Here is a 23,999-nt window from a genome sequence, read left to right on the forward strand (position 1 = left end):
TCAGCGGCCACTGCACTCCAGTCTGGGCGACAGAGTGAGACTCCAACTCAAAAAAAAAAAAAAAGATTTGTAGTATTTGTGACTAAGATGCCTCCTGGAAGGAGGACGCTGGTCTTCTTTCCTAGTAAGTCACTTCACTCTCCTGCCAACAGGAGCTGCTGCCACGCCTCAGTCCTCTTACCAGCCTTCCGTGTTCGGTGTCATTTAAAAATGATTGGAAAACTAGCTCATTGTTTTCATTTCTGCTTTTTGTGTTACAAGAGTTATCAGGTATTTCTGTAGTCCATATATGGGTCATTGTAATATTTTTTTATGAATTGCCTTTCAGTGTTTCCTAAAATTTGTTTTAACATTCCCTCCTCTTTTTTTTGGAAGTTGTACTCTCACTCTGTCGCCCAGGCTGGGAAGCAGTGGCACACTCCTGGCCACCGTAGCTTCAACCTGCTGGGCTCAGGTGATCCTTCCACCTCAGCCTTCCAAGTTGCTGGAACTACAGGCACGTGCCACCATGCCTGGCTAATTTTTTGATTTATTGTAGAGATGAGGTCTCACCCAGTTGTCCTGGCTGGGCTTGAACTCATGAACTCAGGCAGTCCTCTCACCTCGGCCTCCCAAAGTGTTAGGATTATAGATGTGAGCCACTGCACCCAGCCTCACTTGTTTTTCATCAGATACGTTCATGATTTTGTCGTTGTCCTCAGTTGTGTAGCTCATGAATTCATTCAATGCAATATTTATTAATACCTATTAATGTGTCAGTTACTGAGCCTAGAACGGTAAGACCTGAGACAGTGCCTGCATTATCTAATACTTTCTTATAGATACTAATTTCTGTATTTCTGAACTGCGATTTGTTCCATTGAATGGTTGAATGCCAGGAGTTTACTTACCTGTGTAAGAAACTGTCAGACCGTTTACCAGTGTGCTTGGACCATTTTGTATTCCCACTGGCAGTACCTGAGTGTCCCTGTTGCTTCACGTCTCATCATTTGGCGTGGTTAGTCTTTTAAATTTTGGACATTCTCCTGGCAGATGGTGATGTCCTATTGTGGATTTAACTTGTACTTTCCTTGTTACCACTCTGTTGAGCATCTTTTCGTGTGTTTATTCTCATCTGTGGGTCTCTGGTGTAGTGACTTTTCAACTTTTGCCCATTTTTAATGTGGGTTATTTACATTATTTTGAGTTTTGATGGTTTTATATATATTCTGGATACAGATTTGTTACCAGATACATGATTTACACATATTTCCTGCCATTTTGCCTAGTCAGTATCTTAACAGTTATTTTTCAAATAGCAGAAATGCTCAGTTTATCAAGAGTCCTTTTATGGATTGTGCATTTAGTATCACTTTCTGATTTTTTTTCTAGCTCAAGGTCACAAAGATTTTCTCTGGCTTTCCTTTGGAAGTTTTGTCATTCACTTTTACAGTTAGGTCTATCTTCCCGGTCAAGTTGATCTTGACGTTGTGTGAGATGAAGGTCAAGGGTTTTGACTGGCTTGATCTGTGGCCGTGCACTTGTTGCATCGCCACTTGCTGGTAAGGTTGCATTTCCTCCCTCAGTCACCTTTGCACCTTTTTAGAAAAATCATTTGACCATAATGTGTGGGTCTGTGTTCTGTTAATTTATTTGTCTGTATTTATGTCAGTACTACGCTCCCTGGACCCAGGATCAGGTAGTGTGAATCTTCCAACTTTGTTCTTCTTTTTCAAAATATATCTTGGCTGTTGTTGATCTTATGCATTTTCAAGCGAATTTTAGAATCAGCTTGTCAATTAGGGGGGAAAAATGCCTACTGGGATTTTGGTTTGCAGTGCAGTGACTCCAGATCAGTTTGTGGTGACGTAATAATATTGAGCAATCTGATCTCCAAACATAACATATCTCTCTGCTTAATTAATTCTCAGCTGTGTTTTGTAGTTTTCAGTGTATCTTGTATATATTTTGTTACACTTATCCCTAAGTATTTCATATCCCTGAGTGGTATTTTTCTTTAATTTGGTTGTTGCTAATATTAGTGAAATGTCGTTGATTTCTTTGTATATTGCTTTCGTATCCTGAAACCTCACTGAAATCACTAGGAGACTTCAGGTGTCTTTTTTCATTTGGCCACTGATATTTTAGATGACAGTAAGTTCCTTAATTAACTCTTATGTTGCCTGTTATAGACCTGAAACCTAGTGTTGTGAAGTATTGAAATCCCCCCCCAAAGCTGAGTAACATTGCTTTGTTTCTAAGGTAATGTGTATTTCCTTCTTACTTCACCTTGAACAGACGTCTTGCTTACATGTATATCCTTCTTAATTGGTTTGCAGACTTTTTATGGAAATTCTCAATGACTGTTCTGATGTGGATGAGATCAAATTCCAAGAAGATGGTTCCTGGTGTCCCATGAGACCGAAGAAAGAAGCTATGAAAGTGCCCAGCCAGCCGTGTCCGAAAATAGAGAGTATGTGCAGAATGAAGCCACGAGCAGAGCCGGGGGCCTCGGGCATCATTGTGTGTGTCGCTATCCTGGCCCCATGGGCCTCGGGCAGTGTTGTGAGTGCCACTGTCTTGGCCACATGGGCCTCAGGCTGCATCGTATATGTCACTGTCTTGGCCAGGTGGGCCTTGGGCAGCATTGTGTCACTCTCTTGGCCATGTCGGCCTTGGGCAGAGTTGTGTGTGTCACTAGTCTTGGCCACGTGGGCCTCGAGCAGCCTTGTGTGTATCCACTAGTCTTGGCCACTAGAACTGCAAGTTTGCTGACTTCATTTTTTGATTCTATGTAATTTCCCCCCAAATGATTTTTATTCTTTGCTGGAGAAATGTGTGAAGCTTATGCCATCTTATCAAAGCCTTTTCGTAGTATATTTTTTATATGTAAAATAAATGAAAGTCATCCAAAATCATTTTAATGATGTGTGTTGCAAAATGAAAAGTTACAGATGACATTTGTCTGACAGCTTTTCAGAAGTGTTTTTAGCGTGTCTCTAGTGGAACCCCTGGTGGAGATGTGGGTAGAAGTTACATCACTGATGAATGGATGTTGGGGAGTGGTCACGGGCTGGCTGCTCAGAAGGGGACACGTTGTCTCCTCCCATTTCTCTGTGGGAAGGAACTTCCCATTGCTTCGGTCACCCGGGGTGTGTACTCACCCCTCAGCTCCCTACATCTGGGTCCTGAATGGGGGAGCTGAGGGTATTTGCCTTTTGGGTAACTGAAACCCTTCCGTGAAGTTTCTTTTTAATTTAACACAGTCTGCTCACTGCATTTGAGCTTCGTTCTGACTATATTTGAAGTTCTAACAAACATATAATAAAAGATTTTCAGAAGAAGAAGAGAGGAAAAGTCCAGGGACTGATGCTGGAGTTGATTATCCCGTGATTGGTGCTGCACCTGAGAGTGTAGTGACCTTGTGTTGGAGGGAAACCAGGACTGACTTGGTTGATCAGTTGCTGTTCATTGTTGACTTACTGGATTACAAGGACTAATACACTTTGCTCTGAAAATATGAGTTAACAAATATGATATATGAGACTATCTTAGTGGGCAAGAAGAACTGGGTGATTAGTAGACAGTTAGCAAAGTCTTTCAATGTCTGGATCACTTACATGAGAAGTTGGGGTTTCTTCAGCCCGCAAGGATGAATGTTTTTGCACGTTCTGGCTTATGGCGAGGAGCCTGTACTTGCCCTGATGGGAGTGTGATTGCTGGCATGGGCGTGTCTGATGCCAGTGTATCTGTGCCATGTGTTTGTGAGAGTGCACAGCTGGTGGAAGTGTGTACTTACCTCCCAAGGGCTGATATTCACACCCAGCTTCAGGCGTCTAGGAAGTGATTGCTGGTCTGGGAAGACCGGGTGAGCAGAAAGGTCTGCATCCATCTGTGGTCCTGGAGGGGTTGCTCGGGGAGTCTGCTGTTAGAGACTTTGACCTTCCATCAGGGACAGAGCTCGCCTCTCCTGTGCAAATGGGCATTTCACAGACACAGGTCTGGAGTTGGGGACAGTCTCTGCCCTTGGAACAGGTGTGTGGCTTCACTGGCTATGCACTGCCATGGAAGTACAGCACACTTCAGACTCTGTGGCTAGAATTTGTGTTAGACCTTCGATTTTTTTTTTCCCCTTCTGTTTCCCTGCCTGCAGGTTCAAGTGTCCTCACCAAGCCTTGCTCAGTGACTGTAGCCAGTGAGGCCAGCAAGAAGAAAGTGGATGTCATTGACCTAACGATAGAAAGCTCTTCTGATGAAGAGGAAGACCCTCCTGCCAAAAGGAAATGCGTCTTTATGTCAGAAACACAGAGCAGCCCAACCAAAGGGTTTGTTGATTTATAGTTCGCTATTGCCCATCACACTTGAACTCAGTATTCTAGGGATGGTAGGCCTGTGAGTGTCTTTTGGAGAAGTTGCATAACTATAGAAGGCTAGTTTAACTTGCCTTTGTCCAGCTGAAATATTTCAACTAAGTACGTTGTTGACAGAAAAGCTAATTTTGATGAGTAAAATATTTACGTCTTTAGAAAGAGTGTGAGGTACTTCATACTGGGTGTTTTTGTTATGTTCTTGAGCCTATTCGCTAATTGCTAATCTTAGACCTACATGGTGCAGGCTGGTGTGATGGGTGTGGCCTGGGCGCCTGACATGTGTGCATTCCCATGTGGCAATGTTGCTTGCTTGTCTGTGAGCTTGACTGGAGTACGGCACTGGGTCTTGCTGTAGCCTTCTCTTCTGCTCTGTAAAATGGGGTTAAGCGATGCCCGTCTTGCAGTGCTGTTGTCAGGTTTCAGTCAGCCAATGGAAACAACTAGCCACAGTCTCAGGCACTTGGTAATTTTTCAGTAAAATGGATCCTCTCCCTTCTCAGCCTCTCCAGGGCAAGTTACAGGCAAGCAGGCTGGTGAACAGCCTACATGCTAGCACGGATTCTTTGTGATCCATCTGGCAGAGCCATTACTGACCTCTAGTAAAAGTCAGACCCGAATTTTTAGCAGCAGGCAGCCCGGCCCCTGCGAGGAAGCAATGAGGTCCCTGACAGCCCCTGACACCTTTCCTTATGCGAAGGTACTGGTCCGTCTCTGGCCCTCAGCCCACACAGTTTTGGAATGGCTTTATTGAGGAATAATTGATACAGCATAGCATTTGTCCATCTGAAGTATTTAACAGCACAGTTCACTCTGAATCCATAGAGTTGTTTAGTTATCACCACAACTCAGGAATAGACGATTTCTAAGACCTAGAAAACTTCCTGCTTGCTCGCTTACAGTTTATTCCCATTGACACCCCAAATCCAGGCAGCCTTTGATCTTCTCTTTATCTCTAAATTTGCCTGTTGTAGACGTTTTATATAAAGAGAATTATGCTCTCAGTCTACTTTTGCTACATTCTTTTTTATATAGTTTTTATAGTTATTTTTAAGAATTAAGCCTTTTGAGTTGTCCTATTCAATGCTAAAATACTTTTATTTCCAGATTTTCACATGTAGTAAGGACTTAAGTTTTCTTTTATCTGTTTAATTAGAATGAGGTTTTTTCTTTCTTTCTTTTTGAGTAGAACCGAATATGTGGAAAGTATTTTAAGTGAGTCCTTTCTCTGGTATGCTAATTATTATTCCTTTGAGACAATTTGGTACTTGTGTGACTTCAATGAACAGAAACTGAAGATCCGCTTTTGAAATGTCCCCTGGGGTGGAGATTGGGGATGAATCTTAGATGCGTGTTTCCAGAATTTCCTCTCTGAAGATGTTTTCTAGCATACACTGGAGAAACATGGATTGCGTGTAGTGCAGTTAGTTGGATTCATGCCCGCTTGAAAGATCATGTGTAGTGGTGCTGACTGGTGACTTGGTGTCATCTTGAGCGTGTCTCTAGTGGCATGCCGCAGGGGTCTACCCTCTGTCCTTCACCACATGTTATCAATACTTGGTGAGATGAAACTGGAAGGAACAGGCAGTGATTGACAAAATGTGAAGTGGCTCTGGTAGGCAGCGAGCAGCGTGAGGGTAGTCTCCACCTGTGGACAGCTACAGAGAGGTCAGTGTCAGGGCTCCTAATCTGGGTTGAAAAGAAAGAGCCTGTGCTGTTGAGCATGCGGTAGAAGGTTGTGGCTAAACCGGCAGCTCATGAAAGACTTTGATCTCAAAAGTCTGTAAGTTGCAGCTACCTGCCACATTCCACAAAGTCAGTACGGCCCTTAACACCCAAGCTAGGTATTCACAGTGGCTCCCACGTGAAAGACCCTCACGAACAGGCTCACATGGAAAGATGCATGAAGATTCTGTAATCAGTCTTAGGAAACTTCAGCTGTACATGAAGATGACATCCCTGGGACCAGGTTTTTCCTAGGAGTGCTTTAGTGATAAGGAAATACAGTGATAAGTGGGTCTTGTCACAAGGACAACTTAGGTGGTCGTCTTCGTGGGTGCTAGGAAGGCATTTGATGAATTCATTGCTGTTCTCCACGGAAACTCGAAAAGGTCAGAATTCACTGGGCGCTGGGAAGCTGACTTGATCTTAGCGTTGGTAGAAGAGGAAGTGCAGTTCAGGATGCATAGCCTGCAGGTGTCGTTTTGTCTTAGCCGTGAGGCCCTCAGGCTTTTGGTCAGTGTGGTCAGGATTCACAGATCAGTGGGCCGGAGGTGGGACCCGGGAGCGTGGTGAGTGGGGGCTCAGGACCCCCGCTGCTGAGCCTAGGGTTGGGGGAGTGTGTGGCGGCTGCTCTGTGGCTCTTCAGAGGGAGCCATTGGCTAGCTGGAGAAGGCTTGTTCTTTGCTGTTTAACGCTGATCAGATGTCAGTCCTTTGGAGGAAGGAGATGTGGAAAGCCTTCTTGCTGGAGCTTCCCAGGCACTACGGAAGCTGTTTTGTGCTGACCCCTCATTTTCTGTGCTGCAACGAGTGGCCACCGCCTGTCCCGTCTTGCTGTGGAGGCTGCGGCCGTGGCTATGTCGTCTCTAATCTGTCCAGCTCTCAGGCCCTTTGGCCATGTCCCACTCTTCCTGTCCCCTGCCTGTCTTGAGGCTCCACATTTGGGGCTTGGGACTCGCCCCTGTGCCTGCGTAGCCCTGCTGGTGACAGTGGACGAGAAGAGCGCAGAAGGAGAAGTCAGGAGAATACATTTTACCTGCAGTCCAGAGCTATGTGAGCAACTACTTTTGGAGAAGTAAATGCATCACTTGAGCAAATAATATGTCATGTACGGTTTTAGCAAAGCACCAGGAGGAAGTACAAAACACCTCTCCTAGAGAGAGCCCCTGCCAGTTCTTTGGCAGCAGCCCTGGCTGCTCCCGTGCACACCCTCCCTCCCCTGTGGAGGCCGCAGATACATCTCACTGCACCTGTCGGGAGAAACTGGGCCCCTCTTCTGAGACATTGGGGCGCCTCTGATGCTTTTCTGTACTGAAAGGTAGTAGTGCCTCTCCTGCCCCTCTGCCACTCTCTGGAAATTGAATGGTGGCTTGTCACTAACGAGGAGGCATTCTAGAGACAGGAGACAAAGAATACGAGGAACAATACCTGTGTCCCCAGTGTGTCCCAAGATTGAGACACATCAGGAACTGGCAGCAAAGTGGAGCCTTTTGTGGTCATGAAGTGGGAGCACACGATTAACTCTAGGGTTGTGAATTAAAATTTCCAATCAGTTTCAGACAGCCCACTCTGGGACAGGTCTTTCATGCAATCCTGATTCAGCACACAATCTGGATGCTCATATTTGCCATGCAGCAGCCTTCGAGCAGTTGACTTTTATGCTGTGACAGTTTGGGGAAAGGTATAACCATTTAAACTATGTATGTCACTTGTATAATGTACATTTGTGCCTGTGGGTGTATTTCCCAATTCTATGAATAGGCATTAACAAATTCTAGAAGCTTTAACAATTCATAATTATGTTATATCATGACAGTGTTACCATCTACAGCCATTGTCATTTTCCCATGGAACCTGTTACTCATATCTGTAAATACTTCTTCACGTTGCGTAGACTTCTGAAGCATTTTGTTTCTGAACGTGGTCCTTGCGAGAATTCTGGTGAAATCAAAAATCTACTGCCAGCTGCAATTTGCTAATTCTGACGGATGACTGCTTTCAGCCATTTGGTATAAAGTGACTTTGTGTGAATGGTTGCAAAGTCCAGATCATAGGGATTTTTTTTTTTTTTTTTTTTTTGGGAGTGGGAGTCTCACTCTGTTGCTCAGCCCGGAGGGCAGTGGAACGCTCACAGGCACTGCAACATCGACCTCCTGGGCTTTGGTGATCCTCCTGCCTCAACCTTCCAAGTAGCTGAAACTACAGATGCATGCTACCACACCTGGCTAATTTTTTGTTTTATTGTAGAGATGAAGTCTTGCCAAGTTGCCCAGGTTGATCTCAAACCCCTAGGCTCACTCAGGCAGTGCTCTTGCCTCTGCCTCCCAAAGTGTGGATTACAGTCGTGCACCACTGTGCCTGACTGGTCATAGGGATTAACCAGCACTTAACCGTTTGGCTTTTCACATCTGCTGAGGTTTCAGATGTTATTTAATGATTTGTGCCCCATTGAATGTTGGCATTGGCCACATTTTAATAGTCAGTGTTTTGGTGTTACAGAAACAGGCATAGTCACACACTTAGTTCAAGCATCATATGGCTCTGCAAACAGGACGTGTGCAGGACTAATGGCAGACTGGTGTGGGGGGCGTTGCTTCATGCCTGTAGATGGAAGCCAGAATCCAGGAGGGAAGGGGAGTTGGGCTGTTGTTGCCCATGAGTCTGTGCCAAGTTGAAGGTCAAATCAGGATCAAGAAATGAGAAAATCTTTATTGTGAGATGTCTGAGAAGAGAAGCTGTCGCTGGCGGTAGGGTGGCTGTTTTGTGGGTTTTTTGACTTTGCCACAGAAAACAGTTTTAGAGTGTCACAGAGAGAGTTGCAAAGTCCAGTTTACTAGAAGAAGAAGACATGCTCGAGAGACCTTGGGTGTCCTTAAGGGGGGAAAGGACACACACCCTTTCTGTTGTTAACAGAGTATTTTGTATATTTTCAAAATGATACTTAAGTGATCTATTTCGAAGCTTTTTTTTTTTAAAGCAGGATTTTTTGAGAGGACAGAAAGGCTCCCACAGTGGGAGAGGGCCCCTAAGTTTTAATCTCCAGTTTGAATTCTCATTGTTTTACTTTTAAATTAGTTTGTGTCTTGAGGAACTTTTACGATAACAGGAAGTTGCTCCTGATTAAGTTTTGTGTTAGAGGGCTGTGCCTCAGTGTCCCCAGCAACTCCCTGCCATGCTGTCCTTGGTCTTTGAAGTCACCTGCCCCATGTTCCAGATTGGGCCTGAGTTTCGGTCAGTGTGTCATTGTTCAGCAGTCATGTCCTGAGAAGACAGTGTCCAGAGGCCTGACTGTCTGGTTTCCTAATTATCTGAACCTGCCTGTGAAAAACTCAATATATCTGGAGCTGTGCTGTCTGGCCTGCTCAAAGTGGGGACCAGGGCAGACAGGCCTCGTCTTTTTACTGTAGCCGAAGTTCTTTTAGCTTCTTGTGGTGGCACAGACAAGTAATAGGTTACATGTACTATTAGGAGAAGGCTTTCATTTTACTTAATTTTTTTTATAGAGACGAGGGTTTTGCTGTGTTGCCCAGGCTGGTCTTGAACTTCTGGGCTCAAGCAGTCCTCCACCCTTGGCCTCCCAAAGTGCTGAGATTATAGGGGTGAGCCACTGTGCCCAGTCTTAAAAATGTTTTAAGTTTAATGAAACTCTGTATATATGTATTTTGGTCTTCAGAAGCTTGCCTGTTAATATTTTTAAAATAAGATACGAAGACTGTGCAGCCGCCAGAAGCTAGCAACCCTGTGTCCAGCCCTGTCTGACCTCTCCTCCTCCCTGTGCCCCTCCCCAGCTCCTGATCCTCCCTCTTGTGTGGGAGGGAGGCTCATCTGTGTGTCATTTGATGTGTCATTCAAAAGCATGGTTGTGATTTCTTGTTCTTGTACTTTGGTCACTGTGGAGGACCACTGACTTCAAACCTCCAAAAAGATGAGTTTTAGATTTAGAAACAGCATATGGGGGGCCCCAAGAAACAGGAATTATTTTTTGGAGGGCAGGCTTCTCCCTGGACACTTGCCAGGTAAGTGTTCTAGACCCCCGTTGGTGTCAGTATACCAGCTAGCATTGTTGTGAGAGGCTGCATTGTGAAGAGACATCCCGAGGTGTGGCAGGCAGCTGGCTGGTTCTTCGCCCATGACAACACAGCTGCCTACATCCCGCCGAGTGTTCGGCATGACCCCCATGCCTCACCCCCACTGTTCACCGGATCTGGCCCCAAGTGACTTTTTGTTACTGCTCATGTGTGTTCTGTGTCATAGACCTTCCAGATGCATCACTCTTTAATCTTAAGATTTCTGGACTCTGGCCCATTTCATTCACGTTTCCGAGGCAAATATAGTTACCCACCTAGCCATATGTGTACTTGCAGGGTAACTGTGTTTTCCATGTTTTTTGAGAAATAGTAAAAGAATTACAGCTAGACAAAGATCCTCATATCGTAATGCAAGCCAGTTTAGAAGGACTTGGTGTCTCAGTCAGTTGTGATTGTATAAGTGGTTTGACATTAAAATTGAGATTATAAACTGGTTTGTCAGTTCTTTAGAGTATGAAGAATGTTATGCAGATATGTCATTTCTTATTACCAGTGTTTAATAATCTGAGCAGTGACCAGCAGGGGCAGGGTATACAGTCCAGAGGCTGGCGTCCTATCGGACATTGTCACCATGGTCCTGCTTTCCTTGTCTCCGCAGTGGTTCATTCCAGGGACAGGACTCTGTGCCCGTCTTTAGGCTTGTGGTAGTTGGCTGCAGTGCTTTGGAGTGCTCATCTTCCTGATGTGCCCTTTTTGAATTTCACTGCTTGTTGCAGGGTGGCCACCATCAGCCTTCAGGTTGGTGACAACGAGTAGTTGCTTGTATGTGAGGGGAACCCAAAAAACCTGGAATTTATTTACAAAAAATCATGGATTCTTACCTGTTTAAACTTCAGGCACCTTGAGAGTACTCTCTGTTTGATGCAATACGCCTTTCAAGATGCTTTTTCCACTGTTCAAAACAGTTTTTTTTTTTTTTTTTTTTTTTCCTGCAGTGAGAGTCTCACTCTGTCATCCAGGCTGGAGTGCACTGGCATAATCAGATCACGACTGCCACAGCCTTAACCTGCTGGGCTCAGGGTGATCCTTCTGCCTCAGCCTTTCAGGTAGCTGGAACTATAGGTGTGCACCACCATGCCTAGTTAACTTTTTGATTTATTGTAGAGACGAGTCTCTCCAAGTTGCAAGGCTGGTCTCGAACCCCTGGATCCAGGCATTCCTCTCACCTCCACCTCCCAAAGTACTGGAATTACCTGTGTGAGCCACCATACCTAGCTGAAAACTTTTGAGCTTGTCCATTTTTGGTGGCTTTTAGTACTTCTGCCGTTTTTCGTTTCACCTCTTCACATCAGCAAAACCCTTCCCTTTGAGGAATTTTTTCAGCCAAGGAAACAAAGTTGCTTAGGGTGAGATCAGATGACCAGGGAGGGTGGGGCACAGGGGTCATGCTGTTTTGGGCCAAAAACTGCCGAACCCTCAGCATGACACGGGGAGGTGCGCTTATAAATCACGCATCATGAAATGGGCAAATGTGTTGAAAGAATGAAATCTCTGGGAAAAATTCACTGAAGCCAGATGCAACCTCTCACAACAATGCTAGCTGGTCCACTGATGCCGATGGGTTCCTAAAACACTGACTTGTGGGGAAAGCCTGTCCTACAAGGGGCCCACCCTCCAAAAGACAATTTTGGATTCTTTTTGTGTCCCCCCACCCTTGTATGTTCAAGGATGTCTTGTCTGTGAAGTTCTTGTTGTTTACCCTGGCCAAAGAGAAGAGCAGGTTAAGTAGAAAGAATGCGAAACATCTCTTGGCCTGAAATTTTTCAAAAATGTTTACTTATGCTGCTGCTTGAAGTTTTAAAGTTAAAAGTCCTTAGTGTGTTATGTGTTTTTGTAGAGTATCAATTACAGATAAGTCATATGCCCTCTTAGGATTTCGCCTGCCTGGTGAAGGTTGTGGTCGCCAGCGTTTCTGTTCCTGGATATGTCTTTTCCATCCTGATAGCAGTTCTGATTTCTGATTGTGGCCTGTTGCCTTTGGGTTGGCTGGCTTGAGGATCAGGCAGCCTTGCTCAGATGATTCCAAAATATGTTTGCAAACACTTAGCACAGTTCAAGTTAGAATGGAAATTCTGGCCATGCTCTAGTGAGTAGCTTCGCTCATAAAGGTGCCCTGATTTCAGTCAGACCTGAAGAGGCCTCCATTTTAGTTTTCCGTTTCTCTGTAGATGACACTACCGACTCCCCCACGTGGTGTGTGTGTTCATCAGCATGTGTGTGAAGTGCGTCCTGCCTCTGGGAGACAGTGGCTTCCTCCTGCTTCGGGTGGTGGTTGAGTGTCGACTCGCTCGCGCTGAGCAGCTGCCACAGCCAGCTGCACTCATGGGTGACGATGCCGCGGCGCAGCGTGGCGGGGCGGCACGTGGGCCAGCCACAGGGTGCGCTGCTGCTCGTGAGCGTGCACCCAGTGCCCACGGGCAGCCCTTCTCTCCTGTGCACTAACAGCCAGATTGTCATGTCCATGCCGTTTGCAACAGGGTTCTCATGTATCAGCCATCCTCTGTAAGGGTGCCCAGTGTGACTCCGGTCGACCCTGCCGCGCTCCCGCCTTCATTAACCGACTACTCAGTCCCATTCCACCACACGCCAATCTCGAGCATGCCATCCGAGTTGCCAGGTATGTGCGCAGTTCCTGCCTCCTTTTCTTTTGCCCAGTTCTGTTACTGCTTTTCAAGCCTGACCTGTGGAGGGGGTGAGTGGAGTTTCAGAATCGGAAGCAGAAGGGCTGAGGGAGTGTGAGGGTCACAGCTGCTGGGGGCCGTCATAGCCAGTGGCCGTCGCTTGAGCCCAAAACTGTCTCTGGACTCCTGATGAGGGGGCTGAGGGGCCGAGCAGGAAGGGAGCTGGGTTCATTCCCCTGGCAGGGAATTTGTGTCTGGAGACTCGATTGGCTTCTGCGTCCCCGAACCTCACAGGCGGGGAGAGGGCTTACTCCCACACTCCGAACAGCCCCCTGGAGCTTCAGAATGCTCTGTGGATGCAGTTTGAGGCTGATGCGGCTTGAGGCTGACGCGGCCTGCTGGTTTTCCCTGTGGGTAGCGTCCCTGTAAAGATGGGCCTTGCTGCCTGTTTCCCTAGAGCAGGACTGAGTGGGGGCTCGCCTTCACATGTACGACAGTCTCCCCTTATCGCGAGGGATGCCCCAAGAACCCCGGCGGTGCCCGAAGTTGGACAGCCCAGGGCCCCGTGTGCACTGTGATTTTTCCTGTGCGTGGCTGTAGTGAAGATTAGTTTATAATTTAGGTGCAGGAAGAGATGAACGGCAACAGCGATAAAGTCGAACAGCCATAGCCTTGCGCTAGTGTCACAGTTCTTGCATTTGGGGGTCGTCTCTAAGTAAAGTGAAGGTTCCTTGAGCATCAGCACGACAGTGGCATGGTAGTCCACCTAATAGTCGGGCTGGTCGCTGAGACGGCTGCTAGTGTGGCTGATGGTGAGCTGCGAGGCAGAGTCAAGGTCACGTTCCAGGTAGGACAGAGCAGGATGGAGTGGATGGCGCGAGATTTCGTTAGGCTACTCAGAGCAGCAGGACTGTCTGGTTCTGGAGTTTTCCATCCAGTATTTTCTTGCTGTGGGTAACTGAAGTCACAGGAAGTGAAACCTTGGGCAAGAGGTGACTGCTGTGCAGTAACTATCCGGAACACCCGGGGTCACCTGAGTCACTGTAGTCCCATATTAGGGCCGAGGCTGTGTTAGGAATCCACAGGCCTCGGCACCCCCTTCTTCATGGCCGTCGCTTTGCAGATGTTTCGGTCCCATCCAGACACATGAGCTCCAGTGTCTCTTCCTCCCTTCCCCTGAGGACCCACTCTCAGGGATGCAGTTCCTTCATCCTGATTGTAGCTTTCTCACCTAGATTTGTGGACTTGATTTTGACCTATGGCTTATTTTTTGTTTTTATTTCTTTGAGTTGGGGTCTCGCTCTGTCTCCCGGACTGGAGTGCCCTGGCACGCTCACGGCCACCGCAGCCGTGACCTGCTGGGTTCAGGCGCTTCTTCCGCCTCAGCTTTCCAAGTAGCTGGAACTACAGGCATGCGCCACCACACCTAGCTAATTTTTTGATTTCTTGAGACTATTGCCTGGGCTGATCTCGAACTCATGGGCTCAGGCAATCCTCTTACCTCGGCTTCCCAAAGTGCTGGGATCGTAGGCATTAGCCGTCGTACCCAGCAGTTTATTTTTCTTTATCCTCCTAGTGAGGGCTTTATTTTTAGCACAATGCTTATTCTGTGGGTACAGTTTTGTGTTTTTGAAACAACTGATAGCTGTTACGTGGCCCAGTATAATTTTGCCACTTGACATGGATTATGTGAATACAATTTAATGGAAAAGAATAGACATTTTATAGTGCCAATCTAAAAATGGTTTAATTTGGGATTTTTTTTTTTTTCTTGAGTTAGAGTCTCACTGTGTCGCCCAGACTGGAGTGCAGTGGCCATTCCCGGCCACCGCAGCCTCGACCTGCTGGGCTCTGGCAATCCTTCCGCCTCAGCCTTCCAAGTAGCTGGAACTACAGGCGCACACTACCACGCCCGGCTAATTTTTTGATTTATTATAGAGATGAGGTCTTGCCAAGTTGCCCAGGCGGGTCTCGAACTCGCGGCCTCAGGCAATCCACTCACCTCAGCCTCCCAAGGCGCGGGATTACAGGCTGAGCCACTGAGCCCGGCTGGGATTTTTTTTTTTTTTTGAGTCAGAGTCTGTTGTGTAGGCAGTGTGGCTTGATTACGGCCACTACAACCTCAACCTAGGCTCAGGCGATCTTCCTGCCTTGGCCTCCCCAGTAGCTGGGACTATAGGTGTGTACCATCACTCCCGGCTAATTTTTTGATTTATTAATTTATTGTAGCTAACCCCTGGGCTTGGGCAATCCTCTTGCCTCCACCTCCCAGAGTGCTGGGATTATAGGTGTGAGCCATTGTGCCCAGTGAAATTGGTATTTTTTTAAGCACCAGCTATGAAATATTGGTTCAATACAAAGCCTGGTGCTCGGGTACAGGCAAAATTTCATGGCCCATGACGAAGATGGAAGCTGAGAGCTTCTGCAGTCCTAACTTACGTGGGTTGATTTCACCGTGGTGGGTTGGACCAGTTCCCCGTGTCATCTCAGTGTGAATTGCAGACAGGCATTCCCAAGGGATCTATTTCCTCGGGGCCTTGAATAAAGACTAATTCTGAAAAAAGACAGCGACTGTGCCACTCAGTGGCAGCGCAGGCACAACTCACGTGCCCAGCTTGGGTTTCAAATGAAGTGACTCTGAATGGATTTTTAGTTTGGAAGAATTTATGTCATTTCCAAATGGGGACATAAAGTGAGACTCGATTGCTCTTAAAATGTGCAGGTTTAAGGAAAATGCAGTGAAGTTTGTCTGAACTGTGTATTTGGTGAAATGCAATTCAAGCTGGTAGTGAGAAAATCAGAATAGTATTCAGGGCTGATATTTAGCCAGTATTGTCCACTATGGGGACCTTGGTTGTTAATGTGGAAAAGCTTTTATATCCGATGGTACATCTCACAATAGCATAATAGACTTTATCGTGCTTTAGAAGAATTGCTGATTTATCATCAACTACATGCAAGTTATATAGCAGTTGCTACATCTAAATAGTTTTTACTTTGGCTTTATTGTTAATGTGTTCTTTTGTAATCAGAAACTGCTTTGATTTTATTTTTGTGCATAATTTTTATGTAATTGATCATATTGTATAGAGTTTTGATATTGATACATTTAATAGTTTATAATAAAACATTAACTAGAACACCAAGAATGAAGAGCTAACAAGTTTTAATACATTTCTTAACATTCCTTTTAAATATCATGAACATGAATCTTCTGAATCTGCAGGGGAACAAAGAAGAAATGATATTAATAATGAACTGCAGCTTGGAACATCTTCTGATACTGTGCAGCAGTGAATCCAAAATAAAACAAACAGTTTGTACTTACGGAATGGAAAACAGCTTGATTATTTCAAGAAAAAAATACGACGACCTTATTACTGCTAGTGCCCTATTGTTAGGTGCGAATGGTGCTCTGAAGTTGTATCATTAAAATTGGAAAGTGCTAACATTTGCATATTTAGTTTGTAGCAGTTCTGTTTTGTTAAAGCCTATGGCCAAGTGAGGAAAATGTTTTGTCATCAATGAGGAAGAAACTAACCAGTCAGTTTCACAGAATGAAGGGTTTAAAGTTTAAAAGTTACAGTTTTAATCAGTGTTAATGAAACAAAAGTATTAAGGATGTACCATCACAGTTTTTGACACTACTTGCTTTTTAGTTAAAAATAATGGTGCATTTTCAACCATGGTGTAATTAGCAGGGCATAAAGAAAATAGCATGTTGTTAAACTTACAAAACACAGCAGTAAAATTTTAAACTTCATCAGTTTCATACAAAGCTTTTAATATTCTACTTACGGCCGGGCTTGGTGGCTCAGCCTGTAATCTCGCACCTTTGGGAGGCTGAGGTGAGTGAATTGCCTGACCCCGTGGGTTCGACACCCTCCTGGGCAACTTGGCAAGACCTCATCTCTACAATAAATCAAAAATAAGCCAGGCGTGGTAGCGCGCGCCTCTGGTTCCAGCTACTTGAAGGCTGAGGCAGAAGGATGGCTGGAGCCCAGCAGGTCGAAGCTGCGGTGGCCGGGAGCGTGCCACTGCACTCCAGTCTGGGCGACAAAGTGAGACTCCAACTCAAAATAATAATAATAATAATATTCTACTTATGTAGAATGCAAGAAGACTTTAGTAGTTGAGGTTTTTATTAGAAAGAATAGCATCTGAAGTACTATCAAACTTTACTGTTATGTTTGAGAAAAACTGGTTTCTGTAAGAGATATTTACATTAAAACCTTGTTGGATTTTACACACAACACCCATGTAATGCTTGAAAGACATTCCAGAGTTCCAGCCACAATTTCAGAGCATTTTCTAGGTACACTTCGTAAGGTGTGTTGTGCAGGTCACTGTATCTATCACCTGTGGATGAGATACAAAGAGATAAAGACCAAGTAAATCTCTTTAAGTGTTTTCTAAATAGGTTTTGCATGTGTTAGCACACACAGAATCAGTAGCACATTAGAGTGCGTTTGAACAACAGGAAGTGAAATAACGAAAATAGGAACTGTCTCTGGACCTCCGTGGGCCTTCTCTAGTGGCAGAGCTGCAGAAACAGCTAGAAAGTGATGTCAGGCCTGTGTGTCCCTAGTGATCGAGGTCCCAAGTGGGGGTTGCTGGGCATTTCGAAAATGACCATGTTCAAGTAAGCTGACTTCAGGATACAGTGTCCAACAGAGACATCCATACTTTGGCTTTTAAAAACGTTGCAGTTCCTAAAACAGACCGAGTGAGACAACAAACATTAAGAGTGAATGAACATACGGAACTGGAAAACTATAGAATGGAAGGAAAATGTTGAAGCAAAGTAAAATGAAGTTCATGACGTAAAGTCAGTTCATTAAGCAATGCTCCCAGTCAGCTTTATTTGATGTAGTCAATAATTGAAACCATCTGTACAGTTCTCAGAAGGTATTGCAAGGCCAGACAGATTCTGAATGCTGCCGAGCTGAAGCAGAGAGAATTCCCTGAACAGTGTCGGTAGTGTGAAGAGAAGTTTTGTGCTTCTTGGGCACCTCGCGGTCATTTTAACGGGAAAGTCCATGGAGAAGTGTGTCGAGGCTCTCTCCCCCAAGTGCCATCTAGCTGGTGGTGGACATAGGGAACGAGAAACTGTAGTGACAGTTTTAAAAATGCCCTGGAAATCATGCAGGTGATTCCTTTCAAGTGGTTGGTGCTACAGTTTGTGTCTCTTGATAAGCAGTTGGCAGCACCCTTCTCTAGAGATTGTGAGGGGCAAATAAATTTTCAGTTTTTGAGTTACACATTACTCACCCTGGTTATTAGATATTTAAGTGTCCCCACTAATATTCTCTGTTTTGAGTAAAAGTACAATATCAGACTTTCACTCTGTGCAGTGTTTATATCGGGTGACATTGAATGCCAGCATAAAAATTCACAAAATTGAATAGAAATAGGCTTGTCTAAATGACCTATAGCTGGTGTGTGGTTTCTTTTTCCATGTCTGGAAATAATTGGAAAGAGTTTAGACACCCAGGGAGGTCTAGAGGGCCTCGCTTTGAAGTTTATTGCAAGACTTTTCACTCTTGAAGTTTTTAAATTTATCGCTAGTACTTCCAAGTGATTTTGTTGGGCAGCCTTTTCCATACCTATTCTAAACGCAGTTGGAGAACGCCATTCTTTGCTGTAGCTTAGAATCCAGGGCGCGGTGGTCAGCGGATGCTTACTGCGTGCAGAGCCTGGAGGGTGCTGCCCTCGTTGTGGGCACAGGGGGCGGGCAGTGTGGCCACTGACACAGAAGTCGGTTTAAGAGCTGGTACATAGCGGAGCCTCCATGTGGTGGAGTTGTAAAAAAGTGAATGCAGAGTGTCTTAAGAGCCTGGGTTTGTTTGTTTATTTTTTGATGGTAGGAATCCAGATTACTGTCTTCATTTTATTAACCCTCATTCTGTTAAGTGTTTTGGGCTAGGCTTACTTCTCTGGAAATGTTTGGACTGCTGCCTTTGAGTGGCTGGGAGGTGGTTTTTACCGTTTTGCCAGGGAGTGTGTCCATTTCTGGGTTGTGCACACATTAAATGTCACCAATCACGGTCTAGAACTTCCCCGTGGCAGAATGGTAAGCACTTACCCCAAATGTTTTGTGACTTGTGATAAAACAAAAATGGTTTTGTTTTTTATTTTTGTTTTTTAATTCTGGTCTCCAAATTACGAGACGACTATTAACAGAGCATTTTTGTTTTAGGTTTGGATTTTCTTTCCCTTATTCCAGTTGATCCCCAGGTATGTATCCTGAATTTAAGCAACTAATTTGTATTGGCTGTTAGTTATGTCATACTAACTGAAGATGACCAGTTGCATAAAATCAGGACAGTCAACTCTCAGTTACTTACATTGATGGAAGAGGAAGTACTGTATAAATACTTCACAGTTTTATTTGGAGGAATAAAGTTGTTTTCAATTTATGATATTTTGTTCTTAATATGCACAACATATGTCTTACTTGACTTACTCAGTTGGCATCTTTTGCAAGCATTTGCATGACCAAAACTAGTACTACGTGGCTGGAAGTTAAAATTTTACAGACAGTATGTTTTTTTAGGTAAAATATTGAGTGTATATGTAGAAAATCAACTACAGCTGACGGAGTGGACCTGACTCATGGGCTTACCCGTTGTTTTTAAAGACAGTCAGATTTAGATTCGGGGCTCCCCCTCCCCCCTGGTTTACAGTTGCTGTGCCAGCCATTCCTGTTTTCTCTAAGATGAGAGAGAGATTTGGGAGAAGGTGCTGAGAGGAAGAGGCAGGCAGAGCCTGCTCCCAGCTGCTCAAGAGTGGCTGAGCGCGTCTCCGGCCTTCTGGGCCGAGTCTGATCACTCCGCGGCCCACAGCAGTGTGCAGACCCGCGTCGGTCTTGCGGCACCCATGGATGTAGCAAAAGTAGCTATGAGTTTTCTAGGACATGGATTCTTCAGGATTAAGGGATGACTGATTCTTGAGTGCCTCACCCTTTTTAAGAAACCATCTCAGAGCCCCGAGGTTTTCACTTCGCATCCCTGTTGGGCCGGCATGGTGGCTGCATGCTTGTTTGATAAGCACGGCCTTGTCCCGCTTGCCGTCAGTGCCCATGAGACCCTCGGGTGCTGTCTGCCTCCCTGTGGCCCTTCATCCCTGTCCCTGCGCGTACCCAAGGACCACAGGGCAGGAAGGCATGGGCCTGCGCCTGAGCTGTAAGAGGTGATGGCCAGAGCCTGCTGGAGGCAGGACTGTAGCCCTCTGGTCATTAGTGGCATCAGGAACATGCATCTCCTTCCCTGTGGCAATTAAAAACCACAGGAGAGGTAGCGGGAATGAAGCGTAAGGTCTGGGCGGCTGTCTGGATTTACCCGTGTGGGTGGGGGTCCAAAGTTGGGGTTTTTTTTTTTTTTTGGTTTTTTTTTTTTGAGTTGGGAGTCTCACTCTGTCTCCCAGACTGGAGTGCAGTGGCCGCTCCCGGCCACCGCAGCCTCGACCTGCTGGGCTCCGGCGATCCTTCCCCCTCAGCCTTCCAAGTAGCTGGAACTACAGGCGCGTGCTACCATGTCCGGCTAATTTTTTGATTTTTATTGTAGAGATGAGGTCTTGCCAAGTTACCCAGGCGGGTCTCAAACCCGTGGGCTCAGGCAGTCCACTCACCTTGGCCTCCCAAGGCGCGGGATTACAGGCTGAGCCACCGAGCCCAGCGCCAAAGTTGGTTTGATGTTGCGGAAGAAGGTCAATACCTGGCGACTCTGCTGTCTCCGGGCTTCTGGAGGCCCCTCGAGAGCTCTTCCTTCCCCGCAGCGCCCCTGGACTTTCTCTGGGGTTCATGCCTGTCTTCTTGGTGAGCCAAGACGGTTTTCTGTCCAGAACACGACATCCCTGACTTGGAGGGCAGCCTGATTTTTAGCCTTTGCTGTGCCTCTGCCTGGCAGATTAAGCCCAGGCTGCTGTTCCCTTGTGGTTTACGGGCCTGGAATGTCATGGGGTCTAAATAACCTCAGTTTTTGAGCCTTGTTTTGTGGCTCAGTGGACGATAGGCTGGCTGATAGAGTATATACTACGAATCAGATCTCCTTACTGGTCTCTCACTCAGCTGGACTGCTGACACACATAGGCCACCTCCTCTTGCAGTGTGTGTGATGCCTCTTCTTGTGCTGAGTCCATGTCATGCCCTGAGAGGAGCAAAGCTGCAACTCTTGGCTCTCAACTCTCCTTCCCTGGGTCAGTAGTAGAGTGTTGCATCCAGGTTGTGCTTTCTGGGGCGTCGGTACTCAGGATTGGATGGGGACTTTAAGGGACAGGGTCAGGCAGACATCACCAGGAAGGCTGGGCCCCCTTTCAGGCTTATTCTGCAGTGTTCCGATGACATAAGATGACTTTCTGTCCAGAACGTCTCCTGTAGTTAGTGACCGTGCAGCCTCTGTTTTAGAATGAGCGCTGTCATTCAGTTACACAGGTATTGTTTGTGTGTGTGTTCAGAGGGTCCAGCGCCATTATCCAGCTGGTCAGTCCTGATGTTCTTAAAGGAGCTGTTGGATACTCAGCTGTTGAGGATCAGCTGTTGGGAGCATGTTTCCTGATACCATTTGAAATAATGGTTGGTTAGCCTTCTACAGTGTGGTTTAATTCACAGCTAGATACACTTAGTGAGTGAGTTCCTTCTGAGATGAAGTGTGAGTTGTGATTGTGGTTCAGTGTTTAATAGCAAACGACTTCAGTTACTGTTGACATGATGTGCGCTTCTGCCTGTGTGTGCATGGTCAACAGAGAGATTCCCCAGGTTTTGAGAGAGGCATGAGAATGCCAGGTTCTCCAAGTAGTGTCTGATGGCTGAGTCCATCTGCCCTCCACGTGGGGATGGGCGGTGTCGCTCGCGCGTCTAACAGTCTCTAGTCTCTGTTTGAAGTCCTGTAGCTCTTCCTCATCGGCATCGTTGTTTGTTTCAAGCAGTACTGTCCTCCTATGTTTTTGGATAGTCTCACCTCACCCTTAACCGCAAGCAGTACGTCTGTCACCACCACCAGCCCCCATGAGAGCAGCCCTCACGTCGCCTCGTCCAGCAGCAGGAGTGACCCCGGGGTCATCACCAGCAGCAGCGGCAGCATTCCTGATGTCATCTCGCTGGACTGAGGAGGGCTTGCTAGGTTCTGGGAGGCGCCCGTCAGAACTGCTCACCCTCGGCTCTCTGGGCTGTGGACACGACTTTTTGGCAAGTACTTTACTATTTATTGCGAGCCGAGTGGATTCTTCTGCTTCCTGAGAGAGGTGCACAGATGGCGCGAGGAGCAGCGCAGACGCGGTCAGCATCGCCGCGGCTTCCCCTGAGGTGGAGCTCACTGTCCCTTGAGGGATGGAGTCTGCAGGTCAGTTCGCCTGTTCTGGTTGCGATAAACAGCAATAAAAATTATGTAAATACGCAAGCAAACTTTTTTCTAATGGGAAAGAAAGTTGTAATCACTGATTCTAGAATGACAGCGACTTCGGTTGCCCTGATGTGAAGGAAGAACCCACGCAAGGACTTGTGTGACTGGAGAGCCCTCTCCGTGGAGACCCCCTGTTTCGTTGAAGTGATGACGCCTCTGCGGGCGGCGAGCCTGGGCTCCACTTCTCCCTGCGGGGCTGCTTCTCTCTGCGGTCGCCGTGATCCCACCAAGGCATGCCCGCCTGGGCACCCTTCATCCTGGCCTTGGTTGCGAGGAGCGTGGGCTGCGGTGCTGGGCCCCTGTTCTTCACGGTGACGTGCAGGATGTCGTGCAGATCCTGCTCTGACTTCATGTGTCTGGTTTTGGTGCCTGTACCTCCTTCTTTCTAGACATTTTTGTAAACTTGGGACTCACCTTCCCAAGAAGTCCCCTGCAGCCGCTGAAGGAGGTGTTCTGGGGTGTGGCGTGACCAAGTTGGTTGTCAGCTCTATTCACACCTGTCACGTGTCAGTAGTGTGGAGGCAGCTTACAGGTTGTGGGAGGTGGGATAGCAGAGGTTAATTTCTTCCTAAGAAGTTAATTTTCTCCTTTATTTTATAGAACAGTACACAAGTATTTGTTGAAACTGTTCATATTCTAGTAGCAATGACGTACAAAATGTTTCAGATCTCTGATCATATTTCTTATCGATGTAATTTCAGTCTCAGTGATTTTCAGATTTAAGGAAAAAACACAATAGCAAGGGATGGGGGATCCTCAGATTTCTTTCTCCCTTTTTAAAAAAGAAAATCTTTCCCGAAATCACAAAAGATCCAGGAGAATTAGAAATGTTTTGATTAATGTGAGGAAGGGCTGGGAGGACGGGCCTGAGCCCCTCCCTATCTCACCCAGGGAGCCCGAGGCAGCACTCGGCACACTCTGGAAACCTGTCTCGGTGTGTTGGGTTTTAGATCATGCAGGAAACTGAATTTTATTCTTAGAGAAACATTTTCGTCTAGCTTTTGTCATTGATGTCATTCAGCTTCCAGAGTCATTTCTCAGTTCACAAGGATGTAGTGCTTTCCTGATGTTTAGTTCTCTCTCCCCAAGCTGTGTCCACTTTAAGAGAAAGTCCCTTTCTAAAGGCCACTCGAACCACTTTCTCAAACGGAAGTGCCCCAGGAGGACCCCGCCATTTCCGTTAGCATGGCCACATGCTGCCATGCTGCTGTAGGGTGCCTGCCACCCCAGGGAGCAACTATCCTTGCCGGGTTCTGTACTCTCCTCCTGGTGGTCCATGATGTCATCTCATAGGTTTCCGTGGCTCCTCCTGTGGTGACACCACCCTGACTCGGTGTCTCATCCTTCTGTGGGGCTGCTCACACTTAGGGCTTTGGGGCAAACAGACCGAGCAGCCTGTAGCAGTTGTTGCGACACATTTGCCAGCTTGCCTGCCAGGTCTCCAAGCTCTGCTGCAGCTTTCTGGGCCAGATAGGGAGTTTCTTGGTGAGATTTTATGTTGCTGCTCTACATACAGATGGGATTTCTATTGACTGTAATCAGCAAAAGTAACTTGATTTGTGTGGTATAATTTGTGAATAAAGAAATGATGTGTATTGGTTATTATTTGTTACCATGTAGAGCCTCAGAGACTCTTCCCCAGTTTATCAGCAAAGTTTTATAAGGTAAATGAAAATACTCATATGAATTAGTTTATTTCCTTGGTCCTTGTAACCAATACCTCTGTGCTTTTGTAGTTGTGATTTGTTTATTTTTTACTATCTTCTATGAACAGTTGTAATGTACAGCCTTGGTGTTTTACACCGAAATGACATATACACTTTTA

The 23,999-nt window shown here is 46.2% G+C and overlaps 1 protein-coding gene across 4 annotated transcripts in view; it reads left to right on the forward strand.

Annotated features, from left to right (window-relative positions):
* PIAS2 (protein inhibitor of activated STAT 2) overlaps positions 1-23,776 on the forward strand; it is a 57,047-nt gene extending 33,271 nt beyond the window's left edge. Inside the window, exons 9-13 of one of the 4 annotated variants that reach the window (XM_008060030.1) lie at positions 2,319-2,452; positions 4,133-4,304; positions 12,633-12,772; positions 18,976-19,013; positions 21,699-23,776. In XM_008060030.1, the coding sequence (XP_008058221.1) occupies positions 2,319-2,452; positions 4,133-4,304; positions 12,633-12,772; positions 18,976-19,013; positions 21,699-21,881 (667 nt within the window). In that variant the 3' untranslated portion in view covers positions 21,882-23,776. Of the gene's footprint in view, positions 1-2,318; positions 2,453-4,132; positions 4,305-12,632; positions 12,773-16,002; positions 16,240-18,975; positions 19,014-21,698 lie in introns of those variants that run through there. The other 3 variants (XM_008060031.1, XM_008060032.1, XM_008060033.2) reach the window with 3 other exon arrangements.
* Positions 23,777-23,999: the final 223 nt, after the last annotated feature.

Source organism: Carlito syrichta, unplaced genomic scaffold (assembly GCF_000164805.1).
Source record: "Carlito syrichta isolate Samal-C Ts95f unplaced genomic scaffold, Tarsius_syrichta-2.0.1 Scaffold304483, whole genome shotgun sequence".
Classification (NCBI taxonomy): Eukaryota; Metazoa; Chordata; class Mammalia; order Primates; family Tarsiidae; genus Carlito; species Carlito syrichta.